Source organism: Babylonia areolata, chromosome 29, assembly GCF_041734735.1.
Source record: "Babylonia areolata isolate BAREFJ2019XMU chromosome 29, ASM4173473v1, whole genome shotgun sequence".
Taxonomy (NCBI): Eukaryota; Metazoa; Mollusca; class Gastropoda; order Neogastropoda; family Buccinidae; genus Babylonia; species Babylonia areolata.
The window spans coordinates 12745720-12760719 of NC_134904.1; the positions used below are offsets into that span (position 1 = coordinate 12745720).

At 42.0% G+C, this 15000-nt stretch overlaps 1 protein-coding gene across 1 annotated transcript in view; it reads left to right on the top strand.

Moving 5' to 3' along the window:
- The first annotated feature begins 12874 nt into the window (after nucleotides 1–12874).
- Nucleotides 12875–15000, top strand: part of LOC143274793 (retinal-binding protein-like) — an 89626-nt gene continuing 87500 nt past the window's right edge. The window contains 1 exon segment of the mRNA XM_076578721.1: nucleotides 12875–12977. Coding sequence (XP_076434836.1) covers nucleotides 12963–12977 — 15 coding nt within the window. The 5' untranslated portion in view covers nucleotides 12875–12962.

A 15000-nucleotide genomic window follows, 5' to 3' on the forward strand; every position in this document is an offset into this window, starting at 1 on the left:
CTCTCTCTTTCTCTCTCTGTGTCTCTCTCTGAGTCTCTCTGTCTCTCTCTCTCTGTCTCTCTCTCTCTCTCTCTCTCTCTCTCTCTCTCTCTCTGGAACCTGGTTTTGCCGATCTGTGATGACGAAATATAACGTAAATGATGAGTCGTTGATTCTTCTAGGACGTCTTTGCCATGGTAGGGTGATGATGATGATGATAATGATGATGACGGTAACGATGCTGATGCTGATGATGATGATGATGATGATGATGGCGTAGAGGAAGTGACCCTTATAGCGACGGTCAATCTTTGTTACACACACACACACACACAAAAAAAGGAAAAGATGTCACTCGTTTTTTTGTTACTCCTTGCCTTTTCTAACACCCCAGCACCACACCCCTCCAAAAAAAAAAAAAATAAAAAAAAAAAAGGAAAAAATAAAAAGGACGCCAGTTGTGTTTGACCCGGAGAATCGGTGTTATGAAACGGTTGGGGTTTGTTTATTTATCTATGTACTTATCTGTGTGTGTGTGTGTGCGTGTGTGTGTGTCTATATATCCATTAATTCAATGATATTTGTTGAGGTTGGTCTCTTTTTTTTTTCTCTTTTTTTTTTCTTTTTTTTTTGTCAGTCTGTTCATTTGTCAGTCAATTTACAGACGTAGACACAACTACGTGTAACCTGTTTATGCTGTTCCGTGCTGCTGTGTTTTTGGAAAGGGGTTTGGGTGTGTTGGTAGTGTGGGGGGCAGGGGGGTTGGGGGGTGGGGGGCGCTGGGGCGTGGGGGTGGGGGGGGACGGGGCAGAGGGATGTGGGGAGGAGTTCTTCCGTTGGTTTTCCAGTGTGTAAGTTTATGACTCTGCCGCTTTGTGCGGAATGGATGAAGGATGAAGTGTTTTTCGGGAGTCGTTGGAAGCCGTGATCCCTGTCTGTAGCTTTTGTATCAGAATTACGGTTCCCCTTGTTGTTGTTTTTTTCTGACCCGTTTACATAATAATCATATTGTGAAAAAAAAAATATATATATATATAACCGTGTTTCTTTTCGTTTTTGTTTGTTGAACTATGGGGGTTTTTTGTGTGTGTTTTGGGATTTGGGTTTTTTTTGTTTTTTGGGTTGGTTTTTTTTTTGGGGGGGGGTTGTTTTTTTTGTTTGTTTTTTTGTTTTTTGGTTGTTTTTTTTTTTGGGGGGGGGGTCTTAAATGCACAATGCTTTACAAAATCTTAGATTTGATTTGATTTGATTTGATTTCATTTTTTTTGTATTCGTTGTATGACAACATGCCAGCTCAGATGTGCTTTGTAAAAAAAAAAAATTAAAAAAAAAAATAAATAAAATAAAATAAAACAAAAAAAAGAATGATTAGAAATACCGAAGTGCGCGATTCTTTTTCTTTTTTCTTTTTTTTTTTTTTTTTTTTTTTTTTTTATCTGTATAATAGTTGTGTTAGCGTATACTGTGTAGTGTGATTTTTTTTGGGGGGAAAAAAATTAATAATATCTGGTTTCATTTGTTTGCAGTGTTCGTTTGTCTTGGAGGGCTGGTCTTTTGTTGTTGTTGTTGTTGTTTTTCAGCCTCCCCAGTGCTGTTGAGAATCTGAAATATATTGGTGTATTCAACAAGTTTCGTGGGTTTTTTTTTTTCATATTTGTTCTATTAGTCTGTCCGTGCGTGTGTGCCTGTGCGTGCGTGTGTGTGTGTGTGTGTTGTTGTTGTTGTTGTGAAGTTGTACGATTCTGTATTAGTTGAATGATGGGAATGTTTGGGGGGAGGGGGGGGGCGGTTTTTTTTTTTTTTTGTTTTTTTTTTGTTTTTTCTCTCTCTTTTTTTTCTTTTGTTTTTTCCATCGTTTGTCTGGTCGCTTATTTTTTTCTTTTTGTTGTTGTTGTTGTTGTTGTTTTCCGATGTATATTTCCCTACGGTTTCTTCACATAAAGCTTACTGCTGGTACAGTCGTACCTAAAGGGACAGGGGATGTGAGGGGGTGTGGGTGGGGACGTTGGCGCAATACGTGAGGAGGCTAATTAAACGGCTGATTACACGGCTAATTATTGCTTGTGTCAACTGTTCATCGGCACTACTGCTACAACTACTGCTACTACTACTATTATTATTACTACTACTACTACTACTACTACTACTACTACTACTTCCAGTTCCACTACTGCTACCACTACTACTAGTACTACTCTTTACAACTATTATCACTGCTGGTACATTTACTATGAATGATGAATGAAACGGATGCTTACATATTTGAAATTAAGGTTACATATATAGCGACTGTCCTCGGTCAGAGACCAGACTCTAAGCGCTTTACAAACACGGGGCCATTTTGCACAACAGGCTGCACACACACCTACCTGGGTAGAGCCGACTGACGGCTGCCACCGGGCGCTCATCATTCGTTTCCTGTGTCATTCATTCAGGTTAATTTTCAGGCACGGCACACACACACACATAACACACTCTGACAGACATGTCACATCACTGCAGTAACACTGATACTGCTGCTTCTGCTGGTATTGATACAACAACTGCTACTACTACTACTACTACGTTTGCTACTACTGCTACTACCACCACCACCACCACCACTCATACTAATGTGCTGTTGATAACGAATGTTTTAATTTTCCAGCTGTACAATTTGAGAAACAAAATTTGTCTGTTTTAATAGTTGGGGACTTTATGCGTTTATTTATGAAGGGTTCTTTGTGTGTAACGTATTCTAAACAGATCTTTGTGTGTGTGTATATATATATATATATATATATTTGCGTCTTTTGTGTGAGAAGGGGGTTAGTGATCCTTTTTATTCATGTTTTGATGTTTGTTGCTCTTTGTTTTTTGTTTGTTTTATTTTATTTTATTTTATTCATTTATTTATTTATTTGGAAACATTTGGTGACAGAAATTAGCACACAACATGAAGCGGCCCCCGAACAAGTTTTGATTATTTCTTCTTTTTTTTTTTTTCTTTTTTTTTTCAAATCATATTGTATCTGTTGAAAGTACGTTCTAACTGTTTCAAATGATCTTGTACCTGTAAATGATTTAATGTGGATAATCTCAGTGTATTTCACATACACACGCACACACACGCACACTCACACACACACACACAATATATATATATATATATCCGTAAATGATGTTCAAGCAATAAGATTTTCTTCGGTTTTTTTGTGTTATGATTTTTTTTTTTTTTAGCACACACACACACACTTATGAATGCAAGCCCCCAAATATCAACACACTGCATGTGTTTTCAGCGTTGCCCAATTTCCTTTTTCTTTCTTTTTTTTATACCCTGAGTATTTACTGCCTACAGGATAGGCGTTTTAAAATAATATGTCGTTTCCGAATTCGGCAATTAGGCCGGAATTAACAAGCCAACAGATGTATAAAGAAATCAACAGATAAATAAATAATATAGATAGATAGATAGATAGATAGATAACTGTCAAGGGAAACTCGCTCTGTCTATTATTGATAATTCCATCAACATTCAATGATGATGATTATTATGGCGAACATTTTGTTTTTTTGATTTACATGTTGTTGTGGGTTTTTGTTTTTCTTCGGATGATGATATATTTTTTTTTTTTTCACCCTTGACTATTTTCGCATCTTTCGCTTGAGTGGGTGGGTGGGGGTGTTGAGTGAAAGGTAGAGAGGTAGACCTTTTTGCGTGGTGGTGGTGGTGGTGGAGGTTGTGGGGGCGTGGTGGGTGGTGGTGGTGGTAAGCAGATATATTGATAGTGAGCTACGATTATATATAGTTCCGCTTTGTTTTTTGTTTGTTTGTTTGTATTGTTTTGTTTTTATTTGTGTGTGTGTTTTGTTTTGTTTTCTGTTGGGGTTTTTTTTTTCGAGTCGTTTGTTCTGCAAGTGGGTCATGTTTTTTGTTGTTGTTGTTGTTGTTTTTTGGGGTTGTGTGTGTGTGTGTGTGTGTGTGTGTGTGTGTTTCCAGTCGTTTTGGTGATTTTTTTTTTTTTATACTATAAAAATGTTGTCAGTTTTCTTGTGATGTGTACATAATTTTCATGAGTCGTTAAAGTTGTTTGTTTGTTTTGTTGTTGTTGTTGTTGTTGTTGTTGTTTTTGTTGTTTTTTGTTTGTTTGTTTGTTTTCTAAATCAAATTACCGTTTATCGTTATGTTGTACATTTCTTTCTGTTTTTGTTCTCACACACACACACACACACACACACACACACACACACACACACACACACACACACAGTGAAAGCCTATTCTCTCCCAATGCACACAGACGCACGCACGCACAATAAATGACTGGCTGTGGCATCTTGCCCAGTTTTACGATGTGAGGTAAAAAAAAAAAAAAAAATTTTTTAAACTAACAAGAAAAATGAGGCATGAGGGGGGTGGGGGTGGGGACAATAATAGAATGCTTTCTCTCGGGGAGATATAATTATGGAGGAAGAAAACACACAACAGTTGAATTTTCCTCCTTTTCCTCTGAATCTTCCGTTTTCTGGATGAAATTATTGTTTTGAAGCCATGCCGCGTAACTGCTTCACGTGTTGTTTGTTTGTTTTTGTTGGTTGTTTTTTGTGTTTATATATATATATATATATATATATATTTTTTTTTTTTTTTTTTTTTTTTTTTTTTTTTTTTTGTTAAGGTACCGGTTACAAGTTTCGTTGTTGTTTATTTTGTATGGGTTTTTTTGTGTAATTTTTTTTTGGTGTTTTTTTTTTTTTTTGTTTGTTTTGTTTTTTTGTTTTTATGAATGCCTATGCATTGAAAGTGGTTTCACAGTAATCATGCTTTTCAAAATAATCCCCCTTACACTTTTTTTTCTAATTAATATGGCACATTATTAATATTTCTCTTTCTTGCTTCGTTCTTCATCTTCTTCTACTTCTTCACACTGTGCATTTGATTGACGATTAAAAAAAAAAAAAAAGATCTTGCGTTAATGACATGCCTGTGTGTGTGTGTGTGTGTGTGTGTGTGTGTGTGTGTGTGTGTGTGTGTGTGTGTGTGTGTGTGTGTGTTTTAGTCTACGTGTGTTTGTTGTTTTTTGTGTGTGTGTGTGTTTTTATACTGATGGCTGATTGTGTGTGCGTATGTGTTTGTGTGTGTGTGTGTGTGGGCGGGGCGGGGGAGGGGGGCAGGTACTATAGGACAATGGGGAATATTTTTACTACATCATATTGACATTAGGGTAGATTATCTCCTTAATTCATAGATTATATTGAAATGCATTCATTACAAAGTACAGTAAACACGTCACGTCTGTGTGGGAAGACATTGGAACACAGGTGTTTATTTTGAATGTGTCTCCAAATCTTTTTTAATGAACTACCCCCCTCACACACACACACACACACACACACACACACACACAGCTTGTGCCTCTGCATGTCTGCTCTGTGCGTCCGTCCGTCCGTCTGTCTGTCTGTTCTGCCTCTGCCTCTGTGTGCGTGCGTGCGGGGGGTCGGGGGGGGGGGGGGGGGGTCATGATTCAGACGGATTTTTCCTACGAACAGTTACAACAAGAAAACAACGGTTTTTGGGGTTGTTTTTGTTTGTTTGTTTGTTTTTTTTTTTTGCTGCCCCATCATCTGCACCGTTTCAGTGGCATTACTCCCACACCGCTCATTTAGATTCCCCCATACACGGCCACACCCCGGTTCGTCCGTCGCAGTTCCAGCGTCGGCAGTCCACAGGGAACCATCGATATTAGGTCGCCAGGAGGCCGCACACCAGAGGAGACCCTGCACTGCTGCTGAGTCACTTCGGTGGTGTTCAGTGGTGCCTGTTCTGTTTTAACGTACTTAGGACACCACCTACTAAACCCCCTACTAACGACAATAATGGCTTAGTCGCGGAGCCAGACTGAATGAGCGTCCCTCCCAGAGTGGAGACCGCCACCACGTCCCTCAAACAAGAGCCCCCCCCCCCCCCCCCCCCCCCCCCCCCAATGAATCTGCCGACACTGAAGAAAACAACGTTTTAACAAAACGTCTTATCCTAAAAAAAGCTCAGACCTGTAGAACAGCGTATCTCTGCTGCAATCACAACAACAATCCACCCTGTACAATTGGTGTATGTGAAAGGCCAAACTTAAGTCTTAACTCCCGAGAGCAAGGTTTCGGTTGCGCCCCTTTTCTCTGCATTCAAATTTTGTATTACGTGTAGCTGACACATTTTGTACTTTCCAAAGTCAATTCAGGTCTAGATTGGAAGCTGCTAGGCAAATCTCGCTCTCTGCCATAAATGAAGCCAAACCGTAGCTTTATTAGGCTTTTATTTTGAATAAACCTTCACCGACGTCACAGTGTCAGACTCTGGTGAGAAACTGGCTTGATTCAAATCGCCCGCCATTTATAGTCCGGTTCAGGCTTTCATGTCGCATTCCGTTTTGGAGTGGAAAGAAATTTCCCGCTCATTGACTGGCAGTTAGTTGTTCACAAAACGAAAGCGACGGAAAACATGCAGTCCAAGACTTAAAACATTTAATTTTCTGTGACATTAAAAAAATGAAGAGGAAAAAAAAAAGGGACAAAAGAAGAGGCAGGCAGTCCGCTGTACGGTAAACCCGTAAAGTTTACCAATGTTCAGAAGAGGAAGATGACAGTATAAACGAAAACAACAACAAAAACAAGAGACGCAAGGCCTTCAAGACTCACTCGTAAAACACTTTAAAAAGAAAAATCTAATCGTTAAAATGTGTTCTGTATTTGTTATTATAAAGCTTCGGGTTTAAAAAAAAAAAAAAAGTCCTGACGACAGATTCGAACCCCGCGTGTTCGGGTGAGAAGAAACTGTCTTACCCATTACACTATCGTGGCTCATTAACTGACGTTCTAAAATTTAACATTTGAACATACTTTTTTAAAGGGCGATAAATCATTTGCGGTATTCGCAGTGAGAACGCTGTTTAAATCATATTATTCTGGTGTATCTTGGGCATTCAAAAAATCTTTAATGGCAATAAAAAATTCTTTTTAATGGCTATCGCCGCAATCACACTGCAACATTTAGCCGTTTTCACTAGATCTAGATAGATGTACAATTTCTCTTTTATGTTCATTCTAGTTTTATAGTTTTAAAGTTGATATGAAAATTTAGTATTTTGTTAAACTAATAACATGTAGAGCCAAGAACAAGTACTTCTAAACGTCGTAAGAAGTGAAAAGGTCTTCATTTTGAGAAAAGTCAAGACTGGAAATTTTTTAGTTTCATCAATTCAAGGGTATAAACTCGCATGGTTTACAATTTTTAACTGTGAATTCCGACTGATTCTGTGGATATTTTTATGGCAGTTTGGGGCATAATCCAGTAAGTGATGAGGCGTTCACAAATCTTTCTCTGAATAAATATTTAACGGTCTCCTTCTCCAACTGTCCATCACATGTTATCGTGTATTGTCGATTGAATATAGGATTGAACGGGCAGGTCAACAACTTGAAACAAAATGGCGTCGTTCGCGTTCGCGAGGAATATGAGCACGCACGTTGAATATGTATAAATATGTGTTCGCAATTGATATTTGCCCATGACCTCAAGGGCTCAGCCAATAGATCTATAAAGTCCACTCGTAGTACTGATTTTAGTATTTTCCGAAAAAGACCACTTGGGCGAATGAACATAGTGAAAGCCCTGTACACTGAGAGTAAAACACACAAGATTTTTATGAATTGAGTATAATTTCAAAGTGTAATGTTTAAGATGAGAAAGATCAGTTTAAAGCAAACTAACCCCCCTAGCATTAATTACAGATTAATTTCCTTTCTTTACTATCTGCAGCAAAGACATGCACCAGAAATATAACTTCCATGCTTAGCAAAAGAAATTCCTGTTTGAACAAAAAAAATGATAAAAATGACTGCTCTTGTTGTTGTGTCAGAATATCAGATCAAAGTGCCAAGTTTAGAGAATAAAAATATGTAAATATAACAGTAAATTCAGTTTGCATTTAATTTGGCTACTTATTTTTATTTTTTGTGCCCATCCCAGAGGTGCAATATTGTTTTAAGCAAGATGACTGGAAAGAACTGAATTTTTCCTATTGTCATGCCAAATTTGGTGTCAGTCAACTGACAAAGTATTTGCAGAGTAAATGGCAATGTTAAAGTTTACCACGGACACACACACACACACACACACACACACACACACACAGAGAGAGAGAGAGAGAGAGAGAGAGAGAGAGAGAGAGACAACCGAACACCGGGTTAAAACATAGACTCACTTTGTTTACACAAGCTTTTTGACTAAAAGCAACCAGCTGGACTATTTGATGCATGCAACATCCGACATCACACTTACACACACACACACACACACACACACACACACACCCACACAATCTCTCTTTCTCTCTCTCACACACACACACACACACACACACACACACACACACACACAATCTCTCTTTCTCTCTCTCTCACACACACACACACACACAAACACACACACACACACTCTCTCTCTCTCTTTCAGGACTTTTTTTGTTTGTTTGTTCCTCTCTTTTTAATTCTCTCTTTCTCCCCATTTCTTTAAATATATGTGTGCTGTTGTAACTGATGTAGATTAGCAAGGACAGGTTGGAAGAATGGGCCATGCCCAAAATCTTAAGCTTTAAATAAAATAAAAAGTTCTGAGTTCTTTCTATCTATATCTATCTATCCATCTATCCATATATATATATATATATATGTGTGTGTGTGTGTGTGTGTGTGTGTGTGTGGGCATATACAAATGTATATATATATAATTATACACACTTCTCACATGAGGTACATAAAAATGATATTGTCTTCTTTTCCCTTTGAATCCCGAGGCGTGGGTGTACAGGCAAGAAAAAAAAGGAGTGGAGGGAACCAAAAAAACAAAAAACAAAAAAGAAAAAAATATTTAAAAAAACAAAAAAAAAAACGTACGGGCACGTAGTCACTGAGGAAGGGAAGGTAATCAGTAATGGTTTAAAGATAGAGATAAATTCCAGGATTGTTTCCCTTATGTAGAAGAAATCACAGTTCGGGGGGGGGGGGGGGGGGGGGGGGGGGGGGGGGGGGGGGGGGGGGGGGGGGGGGGGCGGCGACTTTTTTTGTTGTTGTCTTTTTCTTCTTCGTTTTCTTCTTTTTTAAGACAGAAAGAAAGAAAAGAAAAAAATCATGGAAAAGATTAATTAGTCCGTCTCTGACTCATTCTCTCTCACTTCAGTCTGTCTGTCTGTCTGTCTGTCTGTTCTTTTATCTCATCGGAGTGGTATGGTTTGGTGGGGATGTGGTGGGGGGGGGGTGGAGTTGGGGGGGCGGGTGTTCATACGTAAAGACGAATACAGGAACAAAGAAAAAGATCACGTGTAAAAGAACCCAGAAAGAAAGAAAGAGTTTCAGTTTCAGTTTCAGTAGCTCAAGGAGGCCGTCACTGCGTTCGGACAAATCCATATACGCTACACCACATCTGCCAAGCAGATGCCTGACCAGCAGCGTAACCCAACGCGCTTAGTCAGGCCTTGAGGGGGAAAAAAAAGTGAATAAATAATAGATAAGCGTACATAAGCAAGCATATAATGAATAAATAAATAAATAAATAAATAAATAAATACAATATAAAAAAAAAGGTAGCAGTAAGAAAGAAAGAAAAAATCGTCGAGCGAAACCGAAACAAAATCCTCAATCAATTCTTGACTGTCGAAGAGACTGTGCGAGAGAGAGAGAGAGAGAGAGAGAGAGAGAGAGAGAGAGGTCTTCGCTGGTCCCAGAAGGTGTGGTTCATTAACTGAAGAAAACAGGTCAGGTAAAGCAGATTGGACCAGTTCGAACTGGGCATCTTGGAAATCGGTTTCCCCACCGTCACTGTACAATGTACATGCTTTGTATTTAGGTCCAGGGTGAGATGGGGGAAAATGGCCGACACCGTAATCTCCCTGTCTCTGTCTCTCTCTGTCTCTCTCTCCCTCTGTCTCTGTCTGTCTATCTGTCTCTGTCACTCTGTCTCTCTCTGTCTCTGTCTGTTCGTCTGTCTGTCTCTCCCTCTCTCTCTTTCTGTGTCCCTCTGTCTGTCTCTGTCTCTCTCTGTCTCTCTGTGTGTGTCCCTCTGTCTCTGTCTCTCTGTCTGTCTGTCTCTGTCTTTCTCTGTCTCTCTGTCTCTCTGTGTCTGTCTCTGTCTGTCTGTCATTCTGTCTCTGTTTCTGTCTCTCTGTCTCTCTGTCTCTCTGTGTCTGTCTCTGTCTGTCTGTCATTCTGTCTCTGTTTCTGTCTCTCTGTCTCTCTCTCTCTCTCTCTGTCTGTGTGTGCGTCTCCTGTTGTTATGGGCCAGAGGCCTGATGATGAAAACATTTCTTTTTTACTTTTGACTTCGTCTCTCTGACTCTCTGTCTCTCTATCTCTCTCTGTCATTCACACACACACACAGACACACACACACACACACACGCACGCACACACACACACACACGCACGCACACACACACACACACGCACGCACACACACACACACACACACACACACACACGCACGCACACACACACACACACACGCACGCACACACACACACACACACACACACACACACGCACGGACACACACACACACACGCACGCACACACACACACACACACACACACACACGCACGCACACACACACACACACACGCACGCACACACACACACACACACGCACGCACGCACACACACACACACACACACACACACGCACGGACACACACACAAACACGCACGCACACACACACACACACACACACACGCACGCACGCACACACACACACACGCACGCACACACACACACACACACACACACACACGCACGCACACACACACACACGCACGCACACACACACACACACACACACACACACACACACACACACAGGTGTTGCCTTGAACGACAGCGAAGTTTGTTTCTCCATTCCAAACCCGAGAAAAACGCAAAGAAATGACAGAAATCTGAGTTGTGATAAAAATAACTGAGTACTTACTTCACAAGGGTCGCTGGCGAGCCTGCACACACACACACACACACACACACACACACACACACACACACTACAACACAAAATAAACTAAACACGAACGCTCGCACACACGCGCACCCGCACACACCCACTCACTCATTCGCACCACACACACACACACACACACACACACAGTGGAAGACGAGAGAAAACCATTCACTGGTAGCAACAGTGAATAGAAGAAATTCACACGCGAGCGCACACCGCACTCTCACTCTCACACGTTTAGAGAAACAAGGTGAGTGTGTGTGTGTGTGGGGGGGGGGGGGAATTTAGGGGGGTGGGAGGGGGGAAGTGGAGGGCTATGGAGAGGGATGGGAATGGGAAGGGATGGAGGCATAGAACAGTGAGGTGGACAAGGGAGAGAGAGAGAGAGAGAAAGAAAGATTCCCCCCTTTTTTTCCGTGTCAATCCGACCGTGTCCATGACCGGTCGTGAACTTTCACGTGGGTCGATTTGATTTTATTTTATTTTATTTTATTTTTACCTCTACCACCCTCTACCATTCCATTTCCACCCCTAACCCCCCCCCCCCCCCCACCCCCCACCTCCCTCTGACCCGTCCCAGCCCCAGCCCCCCACCTCCACCCCCCCCCCCCGCACACACACACCCTCTTTATGGCTTTGACTCATTTCTTTATTGTCTTTTCTTTCTTTTTTTTCTTTCTTTTTTTTTTTAATTAATTCTATTTCATTTCTCCTCCCCGCCCCCACCCACCACCCACCCCTCTCCCACCCCCACCCCCACCCCCGCCCCCTCTCGCAGTCTCATCGCTGAAGCATTGAAAGAAACTAAATGCACACGCGCACACAAAAACAAAAAGTAAAAAAACAAAAACAAGAGAAAAATAGTGGCAGTTTATTTTTAACCGCTCATGTACACAGCAACCACTGCCGTTCAGAAACTGAGCTACCTTTCTTGGCAACCTATCAAGGTTCATGGTTACGTGGCGTTTGTCATTTAGCAAGGTATGGGGTTAAAATTCAGGTTTGAGGAGATATTATTAGTATTGTGTAGATCGTACAATTAATGAAGTGACAGATCTGTGCGAAACAAAGGGAGATGGTGAGGAGAGGGTGGGGTGGGGTGGGGATGGGGGGCAACGGGGAGGGGGGCTAGGGGTGGGTGGGGGGGGGGGGGAAGAGTCGGATATTCTCCCCGCCTCTTTTTCTATAACGGTGTGTGTTCGTTCGTTCTTTAGTTCAGTGTCTTAGTGTCTTTCCACTATCAGTGATATTAGACGATAACTCTGTGTGTGTGTGTGTGTGTGTGTGTGTGTGTGTGTGTGTGTGTGTGTGTGTGTGTGTGTGTGTGTGTGTGTGTGTAAATTTGTGTGTGTGCGCGCGCACGTACACACACACACACACGCACAGACACACATGCACACCCACACACACACACACACACACACAGAAAAACTCAAACATACACACATTTCTCTTTCACACACACACACACACACACACACACACACTCACTCTCACACACACACACACACACACACACACATATTCTCCCCCCCCCCCCCCCCCCCCCACACACACACCCCGCCCCCCCCCCCCACACACACACACACAGCACACATAACCCCTAAATCGCAGCAAACCATTGTCACCATTTTCGCATCTGCGAAGGACACAGTGTGTGTGTGTGGGGGGGGGGGATGTGGGAGGTGGGGAATTCACTGCTTGTGTTGTTGTGACAGAGAGGAGTTGTGGAAGGAAGGGAAACTTTTTTTTTTTTTTTTTTTTTTTTTTTTTTTTTTTTTTTTTTTTAAATAGAAGAAGAACTAGGCGAGTTCAACAATTCGGCCAGACCAGTGAGTGGCTCTGTGTGTGTGTGTGTGTATGAGCAGGTGTTTAATCAGTGTGTGTGTGTGTGTCCGAGGGCTCTTCGAAGCGTGGAGATTTTTTTGTTGTTTGAAAGCCTGTATTTCCTTGTCTTCTTCATCATGCCGAGGAAATCGGTAAGTTGTTTTAGTGTATTTTGATGGTCACTTGTGTTGCTTGGACGGGGCTTGTTTGTTGGGCTTGTGGAGGCTGGTGCGAATACTGTTGCGGGTTTCTTTTTTTCTTTCTGGATATAGATTTCCTTTCATATTTCTTTTTTTTTTTTTTTTTAATGTTAATCATGTTCTGCAGTTCCTCTCTCTCTGGTCTAACTCTGTCTTCGTTTGCTGGCTGGCTGGCTTCAGCTTTCATATAGTTTACAAATACACTCACGTGTTTATGTAGTTCGTTGGATGGGTGTGTGTGTGTGTGTGTGTGTGTGTGTGTGGGAGGGGTGTGGGGGGGGGGTAGGAACATTATCCGTGGTGTCGGTGCTGAGATTTCAAATAACTTTAGGGCTTGTTTTTGGACATACACAGACACACACATGTACGCACACACACGCGCGCGCGCACACACACACACACACACACACACGTACACACACACGAACGCACACATGCCCACACGCACACACACACACACACACTTTGCGCGTTGGGCTACGCCGCTGGTCAGGCATCTGCTTGGCAGATTTGGTGTAGCGTATATGGATTTGTCCGAACGCAGTGACGCCTCCTTTGAAGTACTGAAACTGAAACACACACACACACACACACACACACACACACACACACACGTACACACACACACACGTACACACACACACACACACACACACACACACGTACACACACACACACACACACACACACACACACACACACACACACACACACACACTGATGGATGACTTGCGGATGGGGTACGTGGTATTGCATTGATTCTTATGTGTAATATGTTATAATACCCCTCTCCCCCCCCCCCCCCACCCCCCCCCCCCGCAAAAAAAAGAAAAAGAAAAAAAAAAGATCGTGGTGTTCACTTGCTGTGAACGTGTTCTAAGATACTTGACAGTTTGTATTCCGTGACAGCTCGTGTAAGATCTTAAGAAATGAATGATAATACTCCATGATGATAACCAACCTATGTATAATCCAGCTGCTTGGCTGTGTCTGTCTATCAGTCTATTTATGTTGGTGTTTTTTTCTTTTCTTTTTTTTTCTTTTCTTTATAAATGTCCGGTCCATTAAGATGTTGTCGTTGTTGTAAAATGTCAATCTATCAAAATGGAATTTTAAAAAAATGTTCACAAAAAAAAAAAAAAAAAAAAAAAAATCAAGATTTTTTTTTTCTCGGGAAGGAATGTAGTAAAGTGGTGGTAGGAGGGGTGAGGGGGGGCGGTAGGGGGGCGGGGGGGGGGGTAGGGGGGTAGGGGGTGGACAATACCTCTTGGGAAGCCATGCGGAACGGACCATGACGGCTCACGGTCTTCTTCGCCGGTCAGGTCAGGGTGGTACTCACTACTGTTGGTGCTTTTTGTTCCCCGTTTTTCAGTCAAGTTACAGACAACGTTGTTGTTCGTTTTTTTGTCCCGTCCACAGTGAAGTGATGGCCTAGAGGGAACGTGGTCCGCATAGGAAGCGAGAGAGAATCTGAGCGCGCTGATTCGAATCACGGCTCAGCCGCCGATATTTTCTCTCTTCCCCCCCCCCCCTCCACCAGACCTTGAGTAGTGGTCTGGACATTAGTCATTCGGATGAGAAAGATAAACTGAGGTCCCGTGTGCAGAACGCACTTAGCGCACGTAAAAGAATCCACGGCAACAAAAGGGTTGTTCCTGTCAAAATTCTGTAGAAAAATCCACTTCGATAGGAAAAACAAATAAAACTACACGCAGGAAAGTAAAAAAAGGGTGACGCTCACAGTGTGGAGACGCATTCTTCCTGGGGAGAGCTGTGTGTGTGTGTGTGTGTGTGTGTGTGTGTGTGTGTGTGTGCGTGCGTGCGTGCGTGTGTGTGTGTGTGTTGGGGGGAAATAGTGGTATCGACAGATATCGAAAAAGGAGGGAAAGGAGGGATGAGCGTAGTGTAAAGCCATTTGAGCAGTATTTCTGACGGGAAAAAAGCGCTATATGAATGTTCATTCTTCTTCTTCTTC